The sequence below is a fragment of the Panonychus citri genome, unplaced genomic scaffold (assembly GCF_014898815.1).
Source record: "Panonychus citri isolate SS breed McGregor unplaced genomic scaffold, ASM1489881v1 Contig00092, whole genome shotgun sequence".
Taxonomy (NCBI): Eukaryota; Metazoa; Arthropoda; class Arachnida; order Trombidiformes; family Tetranychidae; genus Panonychus; species Panonychus citri.
The window spans coordinates 190,444-213,902 of record NW_026515497.1 but is presented as its reverse complement, the minus strand read 5'-3'; the positions used below and the strand labels follow the sequence as shown (position 1 = coordinate 213,902).

The window sequence follows — 23,459 nt, the reverse complement described above, 5'->3', positions numbered from 1 at the left end:
TGTCTATCGGTGTATTCGGAAGTTTTTTTGCCTAACTATGTTCTACATAAATTGGAAAAAAGGAAAATTTTATCATTTCCGATCTAAAAGCGGCGAGAGAAGCCATTTTTGCGAAATTCATAGAGTTACTTGATGAAAGATAGTGATTTCGAAAGCGTTATAACCAGATAAGTTCACGACTAATCTCTATTAAACTATGTTCTCGAAGTTCAGCCCTGACAGAAATAAAATCCAATCCCTATAATTAGTAAGCTTCAACATAAATATTTTTCCATGTAATTTTTCAATTATTTACTTTGGTAGAATCCTTTGGATGAAAAATTCCAAACAGAAAAATCTTTAACAATACTCTAATACAAGTTTCAATGATCAATACTATTAGATTGATGCAGAATAAGCGAACCGATTAAGTGACGCAAACAATCAAGATAGTAATACTTAAATCATGTGGTCATTATACTCACAACTATACTGATTAATGAAAACAATCTTGACGATATTAATCAGCATTTTTTTCTCCTCCTTTTTCCCTCACTCATCATGATAGCTGAAAGATAGTTCATCTAGAGATGAAGATCTCAATGAGGAGGGAGAATGGGAGCCGAGAAAAAAAGGCTTCTCTCATGTCAATAAATAGAAGATGATAGAAGATTAATTCTTTGAGTCCGTTTTCATCAGCATGATTAATGACACCTTATTACGATTTCTTTACCAAAAATCTAATCAATCGAGTGAAAAATCAATCAATAATATAATTAACAGTATCATTTACCCATAAGAAAAGTTAACCGATCTAAACTATTAGAAAATGTGCGGGAAAAAGTTGCAAAAGCGAAATTTAACCCAATTAATTGAAACTGCGACAGTAATTACATCAACAATCAACATTTCATCATCTTCAACGGTTCCTCTGGATAATCATGACTCTTCATCCAATTGGAGTAAATCAGTTAAACCACAATTGTCGACAATCAGTCAAACCGGACCAATTAAATTGTCACGTCGTGATTATCTACTCATCTCTGTATTTGCTTACATAAACATCATAACCGGAGCAGCTTATTGTGTTTTGTCACCCTTCTTTCCGAAAGAGGTAATTAAATGATCTTGGTCTTTGTATCATGTAGAAAAATTAATTAAAGTTCATCAAAAAGTATATGGCTAATTATTGTCGTGCACGTTTCACTGAACCGATAAGTGATAATAAAATAAATCATCATTGATTGATTTCTTTCCAATCAACAGGCTGAATCTAAAGGACTATCTCCATCGACCTATGGTTTTCTTTTCTCCATCCAGGAAGTGATTGCCTTCATCTTGTGTCCAGTCTATGGAAAATTTGTAAGTTGACCATAAATCGGATATATTTTCATTCCAAGTGATTCATTTTTTGGAATCATATCTTTGATAGAATTAGATTTCAACAAGAGAAAAGAAATGAGTTGTATCTTGATGTTCTGTAACTTTTTCTTTTTTACTTTGATGATGAAAAGTAATTAATAAAGAAACTTTAATTAGCTAATTAGAGCAAATGTATCTTCTTCAATTAGGTTAAATCAGTTAAGTAACAGTTATATTAATATTAATAGTTATTGTAATAAAATAAATGACAGGCTATTATAATTAGGCAGTTTGATAATCTTAAATGTAAGTCAAGCTATTTTTTCTTATTATCAATTACTTGGTGTACCAATGAAATGTAATTAATGTGTTTATTTTGATTCATCAGTCGAGAAATTAATCAACATTTAACTATCTTACCAAAGAAAATCAGATTAAATTTACCTTGATTTCTATTTTGTTGTCAATAATTTGCTTTAAAAGTTTTTTTCTTTCCTGAGTACTTGTCTTTGTCTAAATATTAATTACTAATAAATCAATTAGTTATCAATTAGTTATGAGCAACTTGAACAAGAATCAATTCAATTAATAACATAATAAACACACAGTGAGCACATTGATTGACTCTCCATGTTGTTATCCGTAAATGTCATTGATTTTTATCAAACAAATTAACACCAGACTCGAAAGGAAGATGATGACGATGGTGATATTGGTGATGATAATCAACGAAGTGATATTAATCGGATGATTATGACCTAATCAACTTAAATAATAACTTCATTCTTTTCTTAATTGTCAATAAATTTAAGTGAGTTACAAGTGGAAAACCACAACAACCCACTCGTCTATTAATCGTTGAAAAATTAGCATAAACCAATATCACTCAATCATAATTTGATTGATAGAAACGAGGAAGAAAATTCAATTCTAACTGTAGTTATATCTAAATCACTTACAGATTGAAATTTAAAGAAAAATGCTCATTTTCTCATTCGTTACTGTGGTTACAATGTTTCCTAATTTCCATTTGATTTTTAGTCAATTTTCCCTTTACTAATCACAATCAGCTAATAATTTCTTAATTTGTGTACCATCAATTGATTAGTAGCATTTATTGTTAAAAGTTGTTTGTTAATTTGTCAAGGCTCACAAATGATTTGACTCTCATTCGTTTTTACACTTTTCTATCCAGTTACCTAAACTTGGATTTAGATTGACAATTTTAACTGGTATCTTTGTTGGATCAACTGGAATAATCTTGTTTGGGTAAGATAAATATTAGTCTTCTTTTAACAATTAATTTGTTTCAATTGTTTCATCTGTTTTTCAGAGCATTAAAATGGGCTCCAAATGGGACACTATTCACCACCTTTTGTGCCTTAATCCGATCATTTGGATCAATAGGATTAGCAGCAGTCTCAGCAACGTGTTATGCCGCAATCCCGGTCTATTATCCAAATCACATCTCTCAAGTATTTGTAAGCTAATCCTCTAAATGACTTTGGACATTGGTACTGATAATTTTCACTTTAAATCAATCTCTTTTCCTCCATAGGGTTTGATTGAGATGTGTTATGGTGTTGGTATGATCGTTGGCCCTCTGCTTGGTGGTTTCCTTTATGAGGTCTGGTTCTAAAACAAATCGATCAGCAATCTTTGATTTAATTATAATTGACTAATGAATCTTTTGTCTCTGACATATTTTTTCTTTCTGTTAGGTTGGGGGCTTTGATTTGCCCTTTTTCGTCTGTGGTGCTCTTCTTTCCCTTACATTTCCAGTACTATTCGTCCTCTTCCCGAGAAAAGCAAGTGAGTTCAATTATGGATTATCTGATTAACCAATTGAATTTCAATCAATAACGGTTGTTGAATCACATTCAAACTCTTCATTAATTTTAATATCAAGCAAATCTCATCATCTGATTAGACATTTATTAGAAAAAAATAACAATAGCAAGTGACGATGATGGAAAAACATAATTATAAATCAAAGGAAATTTCTGTTGATTTGTTGATTATTTTTATTTTGTTTTCTTCTTTCACATCCTTGATTGATATAAGACTCTCATCGATTGATAACTTGAATATTAACTATTCCTGCTTGCTTTTCAAACTGTTAATGATTAGAGAAAAAGAGACTACTAATTATCTTTATATTCATGAACCTTCACGATGAGTCAAGATCTTGAATCTCTAACTTTGAATTTGATTAAGTTTGTTTAATTGATGATTTTCTTTCATCTTTCATTCAGAATTGACCAGAAATGAGAAAAGTGCTGGAATATTCAAAGTTTTATCCAATTGGAGGATAACATTACAGATCCTCATAACTATTGTACTTTGCATCGTCTTTGGGTTCAATCAATCCATGTTGGAGCCACATATTAGAAGCGTAAGAATTTTCGACATTGAGTTCGTTATCATATATTGGGACATTCTATTATTTGCGTCTCATCTTAACAGTTTGCTAATCTGCGATCATCAGCAGTTGGATCAATTTTCTTATTATCTGGTCTATTTTATGGTATTTTTACCTGGATCGTTGGTCTGTTCATGTCGAGATATAAAGATGTCACTTTCATGAACATCGTCGGTTCTTCACTTATCATATTAGGGTTCATTCTGGTTGGTCCTATTTACCCTTTGCCAATTAAACCGTATGTTTGACAGTTTAAAGATCAAGTCTAACCTAATTCTAAATGGGAATGAAACTTTTCTACAGGAGTATTGTACTGGTTGTATTCTCTCAGATCGTTTATGGAATGGGCTTGGCCTTTTGTTTCGTTTCCAACTTTACACAAGCAATGAGGGAAAAAGAGTATGATAATTGGTAATCTAATGTTCCAATTTATCAATAACAAATTGTTCTTTTGATCTTTCAAGTTTATCTGATTTAAAAGACGATGTTGGTGCTGGTTCAATGATAAGTAGTCTTTTTGTTTCTGCTTATGCCCTTGGGTAAGAAATTGAAACTAATTTACTTTTGCAAAGTGAATTTTAACTAAAAGTTTCATCGTATATGATTATCAGAACTGCCCTTGGACCCATAATTGGAGGTTATCTTGTTGAACATTTCGACTTTCCTAAAGCTTGTTTCGGTATCGTTTTGTTGACAATTATAATTGTAAGTACATTGCATTATATTTTGGTTACCTCATGAAGTTCTGGATTTATCTCAAGTTCTAAAGAATTTTTCACTTTTTATTCCATCAGTTGTTGATTATAATCTTCACCATGTTATTCCATGAGCGTAAAAGCTTCGATGGTGAGAATAAGAAGAATAACTTCAATGAACAAATTCGTTATTGAGTTTAAAGATATAATTCACCAAAATCATAATCTCAATCAAAGAGTTAATTGATTACTCTTTGATTGTGAAATATAAACAAAGTGATTAGACAAGATTGAGTGGTAAAGATATTAACTAATAACTGTCGAGAAAACAGCAAATGTACAGGCTTGTGACTTACCGAAAGGAATCGAATATAAAAATGAGCTTTATTTTTACGATGGAATTTGACAATTTACATGTTCTATACTAATTTCTATCATTAAATTTCCAATACTTTACACATGATATAATTGTTTAACTTCAAATCCGTGTCAACTACTCGATTAAGACGAGCGTCTGATTTACAAAGTGATAAAAATCTTACAATTTTGCACCAAAAACAATATGAGATTTGCTAACAGTTTAACAATTAAGTAGTGGCTCAGTTTCTCATGTCATGAAATCAATTACTTCATTGATTAGTCTTCTCAATAACAATTTCAACCGTTCCAAGAACAATATCAGTTGAAGTTGATTCGAGTTTAGAAACATCGTCTTCGTCCGAATTAATCGAGTCTTTATCAGGGAAATTCTTTTCAACATGATCGGTATGGACTGTAACGATATTCTCTTGGCTCTGATAAATTACTCTGCTTTGCACTCTTGGAGTCGATTTGTTGTGATAATCGTCACTATCAGAAGACTCAGATTTTGACTGACAAGTGGAGTCTTGTGGTTCTTTTGTGGCTTTGGCCTCGGCCTCTGCACGAAGTACAAGATCCCAAGTATTTCGAGTGTAATATAGCCAAATCATTACAGAGGCAGGAAAGACGACAACAAAACCAGCAGCAATGTAAACAGTACCTGGAGAGTTCTCAATAGTTGCATTGAAAATTTTAGAATAAAAAACGGAAGAAATTAAAGGACCAGCCGATTCGATACACGAAAGAATAGCATAAATTTGTCCAATCTCATTTATACGGATGATTCTTGAAATTATGGATCGATTTGCAATCGGTAAAAGTCCTACAAACGATCCAAAAACAACACCAATGAAAAATCCTGGAGCACTCAGAACTAAACCTCTAGCAAACATGGAAGCAGCAAGAGAAACACTGCCAAGTATACCTATCGCTGTATCATGAAGATGAAATTTATGTAGCAAAATTGGGGGAGTAACTACGGTCACAATGGCGGGAATAGAAATGATTGACGCTGACATGTAGGAATAGTATTCGGCACTCCACTTGTACACTCTCTGGGAATATTGAAAACCAATCGAGTTTTCTCCCATGTAACCGATCATACAAACCGCCATTGAAACCATGATAAGGTGCAGACAAAATCGTCCATTGTGATCTCTTCTTTTGAATGCAGTATAAAAGGTACTCAATATATTGCGAACGTTGAAAATATCTAGAAAAATCTCACGTGCGGTTTTTTGTCCTCGATCACATTGTTTGGCTTTACGTTTCAAGTCGTGTTCATCTTTACCCTCACTCTCTTCACCATCTTCTCTAGTTTCCTTTTCTACTTTTTCATTTCCTGGATCATGTCCCTCGGCATCATCAAGTAAAACACAAACCCAAATCCCAGCGAATGTAGCACTAATCGTTGAGACCAAGAAGACGCCGATATAATTACGAGGTTGGTTTGGGAACCAAGGTTCCATTGCAAGTACAGCTCCACCGACAATTGTTGACAATGGAATCGCTGTAACGATTATCATGATAAGACAATGGAAAACAAAAACAATTAAACTCAAAAATCTTTTGGCATGATAACAACTTTTTCATCATAAAAATTCTGGTTTTTTTTCTACCAGCAAATAATCTGATTGTGTACTAACCTACGAATAGAAAAAGTTCCAAAATTGCAAATCGCAAGGCTCGATATTTGGCCGGAGTTTTACGAGTAGTGTAAGTGTAACTGCCCGTCATGATAACCACCAGACTACCACTCAAAGCGGGTGCAATGTATGCATATAACAAAGAAATTGGTGCTAATGAGAAAAGTATGAGTTTAGTTAATCTGATGAGATTAAATGAAAACATGATTGAAATTAGATTGCAGAAACTGTTTTATTTTGCTTTTTCAAGTTCAATGATAAGTTTTCTGTTTGATAACGATAATAATAATAATGTCGAAAGGTTAATAACCGTTCAACTCTTACCTATTTCGAAATGGAAACACTGATAGATTATTATGAGATTTTGTATAACCATGCTAAATGGAACCATTCCCAGAAGATAGCGAATGTGGCCTGGATAAGTGTCCATCCAATAGCCCAAAACTAGAGCGAAAAAAAATCCAGGAAGTGAAGTTATAATTGTTGTGTACATTTTCAGGGTAGTTCCTTTTTCTAAGACTTTATTTCGTAGCGATTCATAATCAGTTCCTGAATTTTCAAGGTTCATACAAATCGATTGATTAACCGAATAAGTGTTGATACAAAATTTATCTTGAGCAAGTTGATTAACGGTAACCGAGGGCATGTAAGCACCGAAAACTGCTAAAAGGAAGAAAACATCGATTCGAAGTAACTTAATCAACTCTACATAGTCACGGAACTTTAGTTTTCCCATAGTGAACAATTAAAGGTAATCAGAATGAATTTTCCTAATTTCACAAAAGACAAAATAGAAACTGAATTAAAAAATTCTCAGTTCACCTTTCCAAATACAATGTAATCACAACAATTAATCAGCCGATAGAAAATGATGTTTCCGATTAATCAGGCCATTGATTGTTTAATCAATGAAACCAAAGACAATTAGTAAATCAACTTGTTGGTCTCCCTCCATGACTATTGATTAATTTAAGGATTCATATCAGAGGCGTTGTTAATTGTTAATTGTAAATAACACCAACCTTTTCGAGTGCATAAATTTTGTCGATAATACAATTATCAATTCACATATTTTATTGATTAAGTACAATTAATATGCAACAAAATTAGATAATTTGTGATAAATTAATAATTATTAATATTATTTAATTACATGTAATATTGATGGATACAATTACTAGTATTTGACCATTTCAATTTGTCTATTAGTTTATAGAATCCTCTGATTAAGTAATAATTAAATCATCAACCGGAGTTTATATTATTAATAGTTAACACTAAACAATTAAAAGATAAAATAAATGGACAAATGTAAATAATATATCATAAATATTATCTTTTAACTTGACGATTAATAAATTATCATTATTGTGGTTCGAGCCAACTGATTGAATCTCAATCATTGAAAAACTAATAACTGTCATCTTATTAATATAATAAAGTGCACGACAAAAATTTAGGTTTTTCGTAAAAAATTCAGATTAATCATCATTTTGATTCTCTAATTTTGATCAAATTCATTTCACAATTAATTTGAGATAATTGCGATCAAAATCGGTCAATCGAAAAAATTTGTACCGAATGTACTTTAACATGGGACCTAATGGAAAATTACGGGTTTTGATTGATACTCAGAGACGATTGAGGCAAGAGTCGTGGAAATTTGTGTACCAATAGCTTTGTAGAGTGTCCACAATAGATTATAATTAGATTAATTAGGTGAACTGGAATGATAATTAATCTGGACATTCGATTTTTACAAGAAAAAAACCTAAACTTTTGTCGTTTACCTTCACGTACAAAGCGACTAACTTGGACTTATCTAAGGTCTCCAACCTAAGCTAACGCAAAAAAGAAACATACACTGCGTTGCAAAGCATTAAGACCAACCGTTAATATTGATAAAATCAAATATTCTCTTTAATCTTTTGAAGAAAATAAATTTATTGCTATTAGAAACATGAGAAATTATCAAAATAATAATACAGCCAAAGCCTTTGAGTTTGCAACCAGTTTTTAAATCATTCACACAGTTGAATATAATCAATGAGAGATACAGTTAACCCAAAGATATGATCATAAGTATTGTTCTCTCATTCAAGTAATTCAGTCTCTTACTGAACATCAACTGATTAGATATCAAAAGTTATCTTTACTTGATTATCATTAAAAACGCAAATGATTTAAAAGTGGTTGCAAACTAAAAGTCTTTGGCTGTATTTAATCAACTTCATTTTCTTCATATTCATGAACTTCAACTTCGATTCATTTTTCGATTATTATAAGCACAATTTGATACATTCAAGTAAATCAATTGTCTTGCATAATTATAATCTAATGGCGGAAGTAGGGCAAGAATACAATTTATTCATCAGTTCAAGTTGTTTGATTAAATGGTGTTTAATTTGCTCACCTTTCTATTAGTAAACCAATAAGCTCAATAGATGATTTAGAAACGTGGCTACAGTTACAATGATCAATTTATTATAAATTGCCAGTAGTTAAAAAATTTAGTTAATTATTTCATCTGATTGTTGAATTAGTCGAAATGGCCTTTGAGAAACTTCGTGGTGAAGTATTGGTTGATTTTAAGGATGAAATCGACAATTCAATCAATGGATTTGAAGTTACCTGGTCAAATTTATACTATCGTGTTTATCCAAGTAAATTTAGCCAAGTGGTTAATACTTTGAAAGGTCAACGACGAATATCGGTAACTAAAACGATTCTGAAAAACTGTTCTGGTACCATTAGATCAGGTCAATTTTCGGCAATAATGGGACCCTCTGGATCAGGTAAATCAACGCTTCTCAAATGTTTAGCTGGACTACAAGTGAGTGGATTAGAAGGTAACATCAAATTTTCTGGTTCAACTTCACCAATATCATTGATCTATTTACCTCAGGATGATAAACTCATTGAAAACTTGACCGTTCGTGAATCAGTATCTTATTCATATAGAATGAAAAACGACATCAGAAGATTAACAATTTCCGATGAGAAAAAGGTAACCACTTTGTTAAATCAACTTGGTCTTAATGATTGTGCTGATCGATTGATTAAAACTATCAGTGGAGGTCAAAAAAAGCGAACCTCAATAGCTCAAGAATTGACAAATTCACCCAACATTTTGTTACTTGATGAACCAACTTCCGGATTAGATTCATCCTCATGCTTCCAGTTAATTGAACTGCTAAATTCAATCATGAAACAATCTCCAATCGCAGTAATGATTAGCATCCATCAGCCTTCATCTCATTCATTCAGTGCTCTTCATGATGTTACCATGTTATCTCATGATGGACGAACAATTTTCTCAGGTAAACCAGAGAAAACAGTGGAAACACTTTTATCGGTAGGAATTCAAATTGAAAAGTTTACCAATCCTGCCGATGTATTAACCGAAGTAGCATTTGGATCTTATGGCCTGGATACTATCGATAAATTAGTTGGACAAAATGAAAAACGATCGAGTAAAGATCAACAACTAGAAATAATAGAGAGTGTCACCAGTAAAAGGAAGATGAAGATAAATGATAAACCTTTTCACGATTGTATTGATACATCTTGTGGTTCGTCATTGAACATCTTTCTCGCACTAACTGCTCGTCATTACACCTTTAATAAACGCGATAAATTAACAATAATCCTTAGGTATCTTTTCGGGTTCAACATCATATTCCTGTTGTCTACATTTTTCCCTGGGCGTGGACTTAGCGATGGATGCTTACCTGATACAGTTGGAAATGACCTTAAAAATGGACGCATTGACAGTATACAAAAATCGGTTCAGGGCCACTTTTTCATGACCCAAGAAAATATTTGTTGCCTCTTTTTCGCAATGTTATTCGTTATATTGGCCAATCTATTGCCTTTATCTGCACGGATTCCATTTTTCTTGCAAATTTTCACTAAAGAATATTCTAATGGCTGGTACAATCTAAAGATATACTTTACCTCACACTTTGCGGCCGAAGTACCATTCTCACTATTCTTATCGTTAATTTGTATCACTGGTCAATTCTATTCCACTTCTCAGCCATTTGATCGGCTCTTTGATACTATCATAGTTTTCTTAGCGACTTTCTTAGTCGCCCAACTTCATGGATTAGCTGTTGGTATTTTATTGATGGATCATATATTATCTTCCGTATTAACTGCACCAAATACTTTGATTCCGATGCTTCTTTTGTCCGGATTTTTTGTTCACATAAGCAACATGCCATACATATACCAGATAGTTTCTCATCTCTCATATGTAAGGTATAGTTTTGAAGGTATAGTGGCCGCCGTTTTTGGCTTCAAAAGGTGAGAATTGAGTTTACAGTGTTTCCTGATTGAAGAAACCAAAATTTCAAATGAGAGAACCTTTTTTTCACAACAATCAACCAAATTTAAAACAGAAACCAAATTTTCTATCAAGAAACCCTAATGATTTTACTCGTATACCAATTGTGATCAATTAATTGAGATTTTGGATCTTAATTTTTTATTGATCAATTTTGATCAAAAATCGTTCTAAAAATGAAGGCTAATGTGTATCATTCTCATAAAATTGATTTAAGAGTAATTTTAACTTAAATAAATGAATCACAATTAAAAATCGTTTTGGTTATTGATTTGAAAATTTGGTCTCTTATTTTGAAATTTGGTTTATTGTTATGAAAAAAAGGTTCTCTCATTTGAAAGTTTGGTTTCTTCAATCAGGAAACACTGTATGTAGTATTCTTGTAATAACATGATAAATTTACTTTATCTCAAATAGGTGTTCAGGTCAATCGCAAGCTATTCAGGTGGTTGAGGAATCAAAGAAACAGCTAGGAAGTTTCATGCATTCGATGTTCAAAATTGCCCGCGCAAACATCGATAAGTTGGTATCATCCCAGGAATCGAGACTTCTAGCAAATCAATCAGATGCATTAACCGATTCAATTATCGCAAGTTTGGATGGGCCTTTTTCAATAAGAGGCAGTGAATCGGTGTCATGACATTTTATCAGATGACTGATCAACACTATTATCAATCGATTCTAAAGCTTTTTCTCATCGCCGTTGCTGAAATATTGTTCATCGTTATCATAATTAAATTATTTTTTCGACGTAGTTCATAATCATCAGCACCATTATTGATGTGATAATAATCGATTTCAATCAATTTCTCTGTGAACTAGTTCTAATTAATAAAAGGACAATAATCATTGGGGAAAAAAGGATCTGCCATTAGATGGTCTTGTTATTTTTTTGGCATTCACGTTTCAATTTTACCAATTGTCAGAGGTTTTAAGCTAATTGGTAACCATTGGCCAGTTCTTGGTATTATCAAAGTTGTTATTGAATAAAAACAGGAGAAAATAATAAACGATCAAGATGAAATAAGATTGTACTTCGAAAGAGCAAAAAGTTTCAAGCAAAATAAAAAATGGAAAAGGATTCAAGCTAATTATAACAATCCCTTTAATGTTTTATTCCCTTTTGTGTCAACTTTTTTAAGAGATACAGTAATCTCTTGACTAATGCATAGAAAATGTGGTAAAGCCGCACTTAATTCTCAATAGATGGCGTTAATTTTTTCTGCCTTTGGCAGTGCATTTTTTCCTATTCAAACGCCACCTAGCGTGAATTAGCCGCGATTTAACCCACAATTTTATGCGTTAACCAAGTTATGCATTAGTCAAGAGATTACTGTAATTAAGTTACTGAATTTTGATTTTATGGGAATGATTTGAATTTTCTCACTTAATTTAAAATGGTAGCAATTCATGGATAACCAATTTACTGAGGTGATTTCACTCAAACCATATTAGTTTTCAGTATCTCCCGCTAATTGACTAGCGTAATTAGGTTTGGATTAACGAGACGAAAGAGATTAGTGCACTTTTTTAAACAGAGATTAGCCCGTTTTGTTATGTAGATATCGCTGGAATATGCTTTGAGTAAAACCACTTTCCCGATCGGCCATTAAGTAAATTGCTTAGTTTAACAGGTAAAAGTTCAGATTATTGTTTTTGGCTTTTATTTATTATCTTATCTCTCTATGGAACATTTTACAAACCGTTAAGATTAATGAGGATTAATCTATCTTCTTAATCGATTGGATTATAAGATTATCAGGTTAAAGACATCACAATAATACTCGATTTCCGATGAAGAACTCATAGATGATCTATTAATAGTTTGTCCATAAAATACAGTCGAAGGAAAAATTACTTTTACATTTTTGTATTTATACTTTTGCGCAGACAAAAGGATAAGAACGATTAGCCAGCTAATGATAAAGTTGAATCTTTCATCATTCTAATCATTGATGAATTGATGTTATCGGTTTTTACGTGAAGAATTTACAATTATCGTAAAACTTCATTTCCTCTGACTGTAGTAAATGATGACTAAATTGAATTAAATCATTGGTTGCAATAACGCCTTATCTTGAACTCTATTTTTGATTAATCCGTTTTCAGGTTGATAAGTTAATTATATAAGTGTCGTGTTTCATTTTGAAACTTTCAATATGCGTTTAATGTTCAATTGTGTCAATTTTTGTGGTTGTGATCAATTATCATCATAGGCAAAGAAAATATCGTGAATTGACAAAGTGTTGACTAAAATGCCTAAACTAAGCAAAAACGATCTGCTAGAAATCATTAGTCTTTTACGGCTTGATGTGTTCTTTTTGTTAGCTATGCTTGGCTCTTCAATGCCATCGATTACCATTAACCAATTAGCTCAAGACAAGTGGTGTCTCAACTCGTTCTCGGGAAACCGGTCAGTTTGCTTGGACCTGGCAAACTCTGGAACAGAATATGAGTCCTTAAGAAATGAAGTTCTGAAAAAAGCGACAACTTTGAAAATGTATACAACCATTTTAACTACGATTCCTGGTATACCCACATCATTATTTCTTGGATATTGGATTGATACATATCCAGGTCACATTCGTTATCTCCTAACATTCGGTCCAATTGCTATAGTCATTCAAGATTTAATGATTATTTACCAGTGCGTTCATTTTGAAACAGGTAAACATGAAAATATTATACTAATAACATGAAAGCTCAAAGTATACATGTATATGGGCAGATAAGATTATAACACCTAAAAGCCGATAAGATTTACATTGTAATCTATGTTTTATTTTGTACCTGGATTTATAAATAGATTTATTAATATATAAGATCGTCAAGCTTAATCAGCAGCAAAAACGCCAAGAAAAACGTATTTATAAATTAATTATGCAAAAATAGATAATTTTCTTTTCAATTGTGATTAAGTTTCTCTTCTACTTTCCATCTTAATTTAATTTTGATGAAAAACTCTCTTAATGTGTATTGTGATTTAGTTATAACTTTCAGTGTAAATACTAATAGTTATGAATTCATCATATTTTCTTAGGAGCGATGTCTTTATTATACACATACGTTGTACCCGCAATTACTTCGAGCTTGGTAGCAACTGGAGCCTTTACATATGCAACTCGAAAAACACCGGCCAAGTATCGAGCCATCAGATTCACCGTGTTGGAGATATTTGTCATTGCAGGTTCGTTGTCTTATTGGACATTCAATTCCAACTCGATTTTTAAAAGATTGAGTTAATATTTTTATCAATTTCTTTTTCAATAAAAGCAATGCCGTTATCTTCCTCTATTGGTGGTCTTCTTTTGGGAATGAAGCCTTGGTTATCTAGTCAACTTCGTAATTACGTCGGTGTCATTGTCGTAGCAGCTTCGTTTTCATTGTTTGCAATTATTTGGAGTGCAATTATGATCACAGATACAAGTCACGATATTCCAAACAAGAAAATGAGACAACAAACGATGAAAATAGTAAAGATAAACCCGAAATTCAATCAACCCCGATGTGATTGATATAAAGAAGGAGAAAACTTTGAATGAAAAGATTTCAGAAGTTTTCCAATTTGGTAATCTGATTAAAACTGTTCAAACAGCACTAAGACCTCGAGAAAATAACCAAAGAGCCGCTTTACTTATGATTATATTGTCAATGATCATTTGTAATATTGGTTACCTGGGTGAAAATGAAATCGGCTTACAATTTGCCCAAAGAGTGTACCATTGGAGTTCTGAACACTATTCTTACATGACTTCCTTTATGGTCATTCTTCCGGCAATTTTAATTTTCGCTACTCCGGCCATTTTAATCCATAAGTATAATTTACACGACACCGTTGTCGGAATCTTGGGTAGTTTATCTCTCGTATCATTGTTACTTATTAAAGGAATATTCTTGAATCAAACAGCTTTTCTAATTGGAGTGATTCCTGGTGGATTCATTGGCCTCTTACCCATCGTTAATAGGACAATCGTTTCAAGAATTATTCGTGCCAATGAAATTGGTCAAATTTACTCACTCATTTCAAGTATCGAACCTGCTGGACCTTGATATCATCTGTTCTTTATACGAAAATTTTCAATGCGACAATTGATGATTACCCAGGTACTGTTTACCTTGTGATTGGAACTATTTGCTCTTTTCCAACATTCGTGACAATTTGGCTCTACATAACAAAAGATCAGTGGGATTTAGTTCTAATTGAAGAAAAAGCAAAGGCAATTAGTGGGGATAACAACAATAACGATAATCAATCAACTTCCAATCGTGGCGGTGTGACCTCTAAAGCTCAGCATTGAGCAGTGCCTCTTTTCAAAGTGATTATAATACTTTCCAGATTCGAAATGAGCTTGACGAAAACAATCAACCAACAACATGATAATCGGAATTGAGAGAGAGAAATTTAACCACTACCGAAATATCATCAATTTGCAATAACGAACAATAAATTCGAAAGAGACTGTTAGACTTCAATCGTTCACTGAATAGTTGAAGCAAACCATTTTATAATCAATATCAAACAATTAATCACCAACAATTAAAGTCACCCTATTTACTAAATTTTGTCAATTTTAATTGATTCACATATCAACTCATGGCACCAGAAAACAGGTTAATTTTAAAGTTGATGATGGTTACCCAGGTTTGAGTTTTCTGAAAATATAACAAGATCTTGACAATTATCATGAAATTAAACGTGCTGAAGCTAAGATCTTACAGCGAAAAAAGAAATTAAAAGAACTTGACGAAGAGATTCAAGTTTCTTGCAATGAAAATATCTTTAATTGTTTACATGGGTCTTTGAAAGATATTTAAAAACTTGCAGGATCTTGTTAGGTGAATCAATGAGCTGATGTTGAATGTAACTTTACAAGGAAATTGAATGTTCTTTCGTTAATTTTTGAGGAAAATGTATCAATCATGATCAATATTTTGAGCATTCTAAGCCAGAATACACTATCAGAATCGTAAGAGGTACACATAACAATCTTGGCTTTGATACTTTCAACGTTTATGAGTGTTTTTTCTGAGCAAGTTTCAACCTGAAAATGTTTTTCGCTATATGAAGTAATTCATCTCGAAAACTGAAAAGTCTAAATCACGAATTGATACGATAGATTGATTAGTAAGTTGCTTGTATTCTTGAACTAAAGCATAAATTGCTTCAGTTTAGAATGTTCAAGATCTTGATAAACAGCAAGAAAAGTCAATATTTCTCAAATGACTTTTGATTTGCGACTAATTCATAAGAAACTTTATAAGAACAAGAACCTTTCTTGTATTTATACAAGATACTATGATAACAATTGTGATTTAGGAAAAGTTTGTTGAACTGAATCTGATCAATTGTTAACTCAGGATATCTCCTTTTCAACATATTCATAGTACCCATTTCTATGTCAATATTCTAACAATATCAGCTCTATCACTGGATGGACCAAACTTTATTTGTAGCTTTAGACTATTCATTTCATCGAACTTTTCAAGCCATTCTCGAATAAAGTTTTGATGTGAATTTAGGCCTTTGCAAATCAGATAATTGTGACACATTTGATCCAATTGTCCTCTGGTTCCATGAAATGATTTTTTTAAGTTGAAAATATTATTTTCGAATGTGAATGCAGATAAATCATTAGAGATCCCGTTTCTAGTACTTGATCGGAAGATGAAGAAGAAGGTGTAAATTGAAGCGCATTTTCGATGAGCCATATATTTCCTGAAAGCCTTTTATGAAAATTTTAATTAGTGATTTAATTTCCTCATTTGCGAGTCAATATCATCACAGAGAATTCTGGTTATCAGAGATAGAAGCAGCAACAGGAAGAATGAATCATTATCGAGATCTTTCATCATTGGTATTAAATTGTATAGGAACGTTCTCGATTCAGAGGCTTTCCAATATCATAAAATCTGCTAATGTTCTGAACTTCCTACTCAGATCATGAGGCAGCTTTAAATTTTTAATAAACTGATCAGTTGATTCAATCACCTTAGCATGAGTAAAGGGAATCAATGACATTAGTTGGAAAGTTCCTTCAAGAATTGCATGCATGTAGTCGATGGGAACTTGTAAAGGTACTTCAATGATTTTAGTAAGAATACATTTGCCTTTAACACCATAAGAAATTGACTCTCTTTCTTGAGCTAAATTACCATGACGCATGTAAAGAATAATTTTCTTTGAAAATGAATCGAAATCATCATAAGGATAAACAAAAGCTCTCTTCCATTCGTACCAGTAACAGATTCACGGTGCTAAACAATACGGCATCCATATTCACCATTAAAGGCTTTGATGTTCAAAGTTTTATATTTGCTACAGAATCAAGAACGATTGCTCCTATTCTGACATGAATATTTTGGCACCATAACGTGTTTGTATAATGAAAGGTAATCCAGTAAAACATCGATTACTTTCTTGCGAGATAATACCAAGAACTTGAAGAGGCTCGATTAAGCATTTGTCCCATAGAACTTGAGAGTTAATTTTTCCAACACCCCAATAAAGAGCGAGATTATAAACATTTTGTTTCAATAATCTTCGATGAACAGGCAGTTCGGCAATTGTCATTGAAACTGGAGTTGCACATGTTTTAGATGATTTCATCATTTGAGCATCATCCATATTTATCAAAAGAGTAAATCTCACATCGTCATTCGAAAGTTCAACACCATTCCAAAGTTTCTTATACATTTGTGATCCAACAAACCCAACACGTTCTTGATTCAGTGTAAGATATTCATAATTAAGTTCGTAAATATCTTTCAGTGTATCTGACAGGCTGAATACAACAAGATCCCCAAGATTATCAGGACAGCATTTTAAATCTGAATCACTTATTGCTCTCGCATGAGATGACAATACCAATACTTGTATGATGTTATGGTGCATAAGTTTCTGACAATCATTGAATCTAACGAAAGGTAACAGTGATACTTTTGATTCACAAATTCGCACAATTAAAGATAAATCTTTTGATTGCTACATCGCTGAGCATACATTCTTGAAAGATCTTGGCAATTATTAGATATATTCCATCTATGTTTCCAGGTCGACTGGCGCAAAATCTTGTCTTGTATCATTAAACGAGGATGTTGGTCTTCAGAATCAACTCCATCAGAACTTCATTCCAGATATCTTGAATAGAATCATGATCTTGAATGACACTTTCTTGATTTTCATAAGCAGTTTCGTTGAGTGGATCATCTGTTTCATTTCATGATTATCTACATGATCTTGTGAGTTAGTGTATGTTAATCTTGTTGCTAAGCTCGAAGGGTTGTAGATCCAAGCTCTATTCATTTGATGACTTGTTGTTATGTATCTTCTCTTTGGCATATCTGTTGATAGTCTATCAATGTCTTATCACAAGTTCTTTCTTTAGATTTCTGGAGAAAAAGGAAATTAGAAAAATTGAAAAAATGAAGTTAAATCATTTCAATGATCGTAATCATTTTCATTTATAACTGTTTTTCTTGTGAAATTCATTTAAATTTTGTGAAATGAAATCTTTATCAAAAAGATCTTCTTGAAATAAGTGAGAATCTCAGTTTTCAGTGAACTTGCAAGATGCAAGTACTTCTTCATGATCCTGTTTCTCACCAATTTCTAATCAGAATGGCTAAGTTCTATGGTGAAGTTCTGAAGAAATTGAAAAGTAATTATTGATAAAACTTTCGTGTGACAACAAATCAAAGTAAAGTTCTTGTTATCAGGTGCTTTTCTACGGTGAACTTTCTCGCCAATTCAATATACGAGATTAATAATCCTAAGACTATTAGTCTATCGGGCAAGCAAATTGGGATCGACTTCTGATTCTTCCTCATCAAAGTTCTGCGCTCTTCAGCTACTCAAGACGAAACTGAATCCAATTCTAATGTGAATAGCTTAAGATTATTGACGAAATAGGCGAGATTGTCAAAGTAAGATCTTTGCGGGAAGAGTATGATAACCTCAAGGACGATCATCAACACAAGGGAAAACATTCAAGAACATGATGCTACCTTGTCGGCTAATGATAGTCCAATGGGTTCTAGACTAATTGTTTCTATGGCTCAGACAAGATCACGAATCGATTGGAAAAAAAATTGGAAGATTTTGATTGGGATGGTGTCGGATTATCAGCTAACGACGCTGAAGGTTAAAATATAAATTGTCCGATGAAAGATGCCTTCAAGAATGATTGTAGCTGTTGGAAAAGCTCTTTATGGCCAAAAACTATTGACACACTTACTGGGTGATAGAGGCAAAGGTTACGACGAAAAGATGTAACGAAAGACCATGTGTTTCCTAAAACTGAAGAGGACAAATTGAGGAAAATATTAAGCTTATTTGGTCCTACTTTCGTCAATGATACTATTTGGAGAAAAGTTGTTAAGCCAACAATCAATCAATGTGGTCGAGACATGAAAAGATCTTGTATTGATACAATTAATGAGTCGATTAATCAAGAAAATCAAGATATTGGTGATAAACAAGATCATACAAGAGATGAAAAAGAATCGGAAGAAGAAAAAGAAGAAGAAGAAGTAGAGGAAACTCTAAGAAAAAAAGATACTCACATTGACTTAGATATTTACACTGATTACGATGTTTGATTAATTTGATCAATAAACTAACAATTAATAATCATAACAATTGTAAACAAATTAAATTTGTTAAATAGAGTAAATTTAATTTATTTACTTAATAAATATTGGCTTAAACAAAATGTTCTTTTTCAGTTCGTAATTTATACGGGTCCTAACATGTGCAAAAGTTCTTTTTGTTTACATTCGCTTTCTTTTTAAATTCGATTCAATTTGAATATATTCCTTATTCTTTAAGTGTTGAAATTTGATTTTGTTCAATAGTTTTTTTGTCGAAATTTTCAGATTGTTTCAAGCAAATATCATGATGGTTGATAAGATGGAAATAGCTCTTGAGTTGTTCGACAAAATTAAACCCACGATAAATAGAAATGTTCCCATAAAAGGTAAGTTCAGATGAGTAAAGATTTGATCTTAATTCAATTTCATCCATGTTCTTTTCTTATATTTTCAGAAGCTAAGTGTATTCTTCTTGATCTTCATGATGGTGAGCTTCACAGAGTGGGCAGATGAGGTGGCTGATATGCGATGTGCACTATTCCAAGCATTCGATACAAGTTCAGTTTATCGCTACAGATCATCAGAGAAATGAAATAACCAGAGTACTTTTTATCACTATCCCATTGAAACTCATGATCTTTTACTGATTTACAAGAAAAATCAGACTAGAACTTGCTGCTAGGAAGTGAATCTTTCGTTCAGGTTAAAAACTTGAAGATTTATCATCAACAAGAAATGATTGAAAATTCAGTACAAGCTCATGAGGAAACTGCATACAAAGTAGCGAAATGAGGAAATTTCTGAGGAAACAATTTCGTAAGCCAAGTTCTTGTCAGTTTATAAAGAGAAAGATTCTAAATCAGTTAAGATGATCAAGTTGATCCTGAGGAAATTAAACAAGAACCTGATTGTCATCATAGAACGATCTCCATCCTGTTCATCAGAACAAGCTCTTGATTCGGTAGAAAGAGTTCTGCAAAGATTGAGTCAAATTATGACTTTGAAACAGAAAAGAAGCCGAGCAACAGCAATGAAAATTCTACAAGAAAAGTCCAATGACAATGTAAGTTCTCAATTTTTTCGCTTAATTGTTTATAGATCTCACAATTTTTTCATCTAATTTTCATCAGTGAAACAAGAAATCAAAGACTTTCGAGTTGATGGAGTTCCCGTTGATCAAATGCGAAAAATTCGAGCAATTTAGTTTCAGGATCTTCATCGTGGGACGAGTCATCAATGGAATCGTTACACATCTTTTCAGGATAGAAAGATTAAAAGTAACTCTTTTCAGCCCAAAAATAGAAAGCTTTCGACAAAAGATGAAAATCTATCTTTTCTAAAGACGATGAGAATCAGCTAAGGTAAATTAATAATTATCTTAACTTCTCATTCTAATTGAAATCCCTTAACTCTCCATTTATTTAGCTATTCTATTTAAAATTGATCAAAATTTTCTCATTGGATTTTGTCTATGAAAAATTGTGAGACAAAATCAATCAATTCGGACGAGATTTAAAGCGAGACAAGAAAGATGAGATAAAAGTGACGATGAAAGTGATTAATCAAGAATTTAAAGCAATTATCGCCAAGAACACGTGGGATACAAGAACATTTCGAATCATGAATCCAATTAATCACCAACTCTACATATTTAATCAACTCTCATATTTGTTATCATTGTCTTAATTACGTAAATAAGACAAGATCTTATCCGTATCAAGGACCTTCATCTTAATCAGTCACATTTAATCAGACAATTATCCATATTATTTTTTGTAATTTTCGTTATCATGTCAATAAGACAAGTTCTTATCAGTCAAATTAATTAGTCACAATCAACTACCAAAGTATAATTTTTCTATTGTTAATCAGTACAAATATTTATTTATCTAATCTCATTTTATCAAATTTCCGGAAAAGAGATCAAAGTGGATCTTAAATTGATTATCACATTAACCTTTTCTTCATTTAATTTTAAATCATTGTTAAGAGTTGAATCAATTATAATTCAAAGCAGCAAAATGTCTCAAGATCTTTCTAGTTATTCCTTATATTCTTTACCCCAAAGTGATTTTGATATTGAAACCGAAGGTAAAAGTTCTTGTTTATTTTCATCGATCAAATCTTCTTTTTTATTTGTTCTTTTTATTCAAATTTGCAGATGCTTTTCTTGTTTGTGAAGCTTGTTCATCTGATGAATGGTCAATATTTAGCGCAAGTGATGTTCTGATGACCAAGGATAAGATAAAAGAGCTAATCTATCAACAAGATCCTAGTTTCATCCTACTGCTTCTCATCCCAAGGTTATTTAATCAAGTTTTATGGAAGAGAAGAAGATGCTCTCGTTTATCAAGCAACATCAGTTTGTAATACAAGAAAAGTCGGAGGATGTGGGGCCTGAAAGTAGATATTGGATCAGGCGCTGTGATAATACCTTGATTTTGTCTAAAAGAAGGAAAATTTACCATACTCTCAAAAGATTTTAGTGAACCACAAAATCTACTGAGTCACCTTCAGTTTCTGACGAAATCAAAGTTCTCAGCGTATCACTGAACAGTCTCATAGAATCAACTTGCTCATTGAAACATGAACTTGCAACTATTAAGACTGAGATTTCATCTAATGTCTCCAATGACAACGAGTCTGTTCAAGATATTACTGAACAAGAATCTAATACAAGATCTGATATTGTTTCTCAATTTATCGGAAGATTTCTCATCTTCGAAAAGATTCAAATGTGAGTTTAAAGTCTTGAAAACTTTTCATTTTCTAATTATTTATGATTTTTACAGTGGCAAAGAGAAATCAAATTCATTGATACCAGAAATTTACCTCGTGTGAAATGTTTACAACTCAAGAAATTGTTATTGAAAGGCTCAGAATCCAAGAATATTCTTCAAGAACTTGGCCACAATTATTTTCTGAAAGTTTTCGTTCAAAAGATTTACCCTGAATGATTTCATAACCCAAGCTTCTTCTTACAAAACGGAATCGGAAGGTTATTTTCAATCAAGTTATTGGTTTAATTGATGGTCGGATTTTCACAATCAAAATCAATGGAAAATATTGGTACAAGAACCTATTAATCAACTTAGAGAGTTGAAGAGAAAAAACTAAAGACATTGAAGATATCAGACGTAAAAGATTGAAAGCTCTTGAACCACAACAAAATGGTAGAACTTAATATCATTGTAATTGCTTGCATCGAAAATTCTATTGAAAATATAAAGATAATTAAAGTTTGATACAAGAAATAAATTTCCATGCTTTTTCCTTTAATCAAATGAAAGACGCATTCAAGAAATTTATTAAATAATAACCAAGATCTTGAAATTACTCACGGCAAGTTCTTGCAAAAACATGAATGAATCTCATGATTGTTCGGCAGCTTCATTCAACGAAACCACAAGTTCCATTCAAGATCTCGTTGAGTCTTGCAATTGATCTATCATGTTACTCGGTCTCTACTTGTATCCATCGCGCGTGTCATTTTAAGATTCACATTGAATTAATCAGAGTACTCGTAATTTTCTTACGAATCTACCTGAAAGAGTTCTGCTGATTTCTACAATGTGCCATAAATAAGCAATGCAAAACAAGCTCTCATTACATGTATGATTAACTAAAGATCATTTATGAAAAAGTGTTGAGAGACTGGCAAGATCTTGTAATAATCTTTCGACTCGTAACCAAAGTTACTTGACTTACTCCATATAATTTCCATGGCTCTCTAAATTAAGCCTAACAAGTTCTTGTAAATTTAACTTAAGAGTAAATCCGGTTTCTTTTCAATTCCATGTCCGAAGCAATGCTAAAAGTCTTCAATGTTCTAAGCACTTTTTTTGATTAAGTTATTGACAAGAATACTGTCAAGATTGTAACGTGCAAGTTTACATGCAAGTTTGATAAATTTTCATTTTCTTACCTGGTGTAGCCAGCATCATCAATTATCAATGATAATATTAAACAGATTGAACGAAGTCAATCATTATTAGTAACACAAAATCAGCTGACAATTGAAAATATCAAGCTTACAAACATATCTTGAGTCTTACCGA

The 23,459-nt window shown here is 32.2% G+C and overlaps 4 protein-coding genes across 5 annotated transcripts; 3 read left to right on the top strand and 1 right to left on the bottom strand.

The window, feature by feature from the left end:
• Positions 1-626: 626 nt before the first annotated feature.
• LOC128387749 (MFS-type transporter SLC18B1-like) lies at positions 627-4,926 on the top strand. Of its 2 annotated transcripts, none has more exons than XM_053347017.1 (12): positions 627-1,093; positions 1,246-1,341; positions 2,537-2,610; positions 2,675-2,822; positions 2,900-2,968; positions 3,063-3,153; positions 3,597-3,736; positions 3,808-4,001; positions 4,067-4,162; positions 4,228-4,302; positions 4,375-4,468; positions 4,533-4,926. In XM_053347017.1, exons 1-12 carry the CDS (start codon positions 809-811, stop codon positions 4,590-4,592), a joined length of 1,422 nt encoding a protein of 473 aa, XP_053202992.1. In that variant the 5' UTR covers positions 627-808; the 3' UTR covers positions 4,593-4,926. The 2 variants fall into 2 exon arrangements, with proteins under 2 accessions (XP_053202992.1, XP_053202991.1); XM_053347016.1 differs by having other exon boundaries at positions 632-1,093; positions 4,558-4,926.
• LOC128387746 (uncharacterized) lies at positions 4,824-7,350 on the bottom strand. The gene is made up of 3 exons (XM_053347013.1): positions 6,789-7,350; positions 6,465-6,617; positions 4,824-6,328 (listed from the first exon to the last, which is right to left on the bottom strand). Exons 1-3 carry the CDS (start codon positions 7,198-7,200, stop codon positions 5,088-5,090), a joined length of 1,806 nt encoding a protein of 601 aa, XP_053202988.1. The 5' UTR covers positions 7,201-7,350; the 3' UTR covers positions 4,824-5,087.
• A 69-nt stretch (positions 7,351-7,419) lies between these two features.
• Positions 7,420-11,928, top strand: LOC128387744 (ATP-binding cassette sub-family G member 1-like). The gene is made up of 2 exons (XM_053347005.1): positions 7,420-10,772; positions 11,230-11,928. The coding sequence occupies exons 1-2, from the start codon at positions 9,013-9,015 to the stop codon at positions 11,450-11,452; spliced, it is 1,983 nt and encodes a 660-aa protein (XP_053202980.1). The 5' UTR covers positions 7,420-9,012; the 3' UTR covers positions 11,453-11,928.
• A 556-nt stretch (positions 11,929-12,484) lies between these two features.
• On the top strand, positions 12,485-23,459 carry LOC128387757 (uncharacterized). The gene is made up of 4 exons (XM_053347025.1): positions 12,485-13,479; positions 13,853-13,999; positions 14,086-15,454; positions 23,340-23,459. The coding sequence occupies exons 1-3, from the start codon at positions 13,068-13,070 to the stop codon at positions 14,325-14,327; spliced, it is 801 nt and encodes a 266-aa protein (XP_053203000.1). The 5' UTR covers positions 12,485-13,067; the 3' UTR covers positions 14,328-15,454; positions 23,340-23,459.

What these genes read in the sequence shown, in the direction of transcription:
- LOC128387749 (XM_053347016.1), top strand. Translation starts at nt 809, where the DNA reads ATGTGCGGGAAAAAGTTGCAAAAGCGAAATTTAACCCAATTAATTGAA. An exon ending in ACTGGAATAATCTTGTTTGG is followed by an intron (nt 2,611 to 2,674) that starts GTAAGATAAATA and finishes TCTGTTTTTCAG; the next exon opens with AGCATTAAAATGGGCTCCAA. An exon ending in CCTCTTCCCGAGAAAAGCAA is followed by an intron (nt 3,154 to 3,596) that starts GTGAGTTCAATT and finishes TCTTTCATTCAG; the next exon opens with AATTGACCAGAAATGAGAAA.
- LOC128387746 (XM_053347013.1), bottom strand. Translation starts at nt 7,200, where the DNA reads ATGGGAAAACTAAAGTTCCGTGACTATGTAGAGTTGATTAAGTTACTT. An exon ending in GTGTTTCCATTTCGAAATAG is followed by an intron (nt 6,618 to 6,788) that starts GTAAGAGTTGAA and finishes TTTTCTCATTAG; the next exon opens with CACCAATTTCTTTGTTATAT. An exon ending in GGAACTTTTTCTATTCGTAG is followed by an intron (nt 6,329 to 6,464) that starts GTTAGTACACAA and finishes TAATCGTTACAG; the next exon opens with CGATTCCATTGTCAACAATT.
- LOC128387744 (XM_053347005.1), top strand. Translation starts at nt 9,013, where the DNA reads ATGGCCTTTGAGAAACTTCGTGGTGAAGTATTGGTTGATTTTAAGGAT. An exon ending in GCCGTTTTTGGCTTCAAAAG is followed by an intron (nt 10,773 to 11,229) that starts GTGAGAATTGAG and finishes TATCTCAAATAG; the next exon opens with GTGTTCAGGTCAATCGCAAG.
- LOC128387757 (XM_053347025.1), top strand. Translation starts at nt 13,068, where the DNA reads ATGCCTAAACTAAGCAAAAACGATCTGCTAGAAATCATTAGTCTTTTA. An exon ending in GTGCGTTCATTTTGAAACAG is followed by an intron (nt 13,480 to 13,852) that starts GTAAACATGAAA and finishes ATATTTTCTTAG; the next exon opens with GAGCGATGTCTTTATTATAC. An exon ending in GGAGATATTTGTCATTGCAG is followed by an intron (nt 14,000 to 14,085) that starts GTTCGTTGTCTT and finishes TTTCAATAAAAG; the next exon opens with CAATGCCGTTATCTTCCTCT.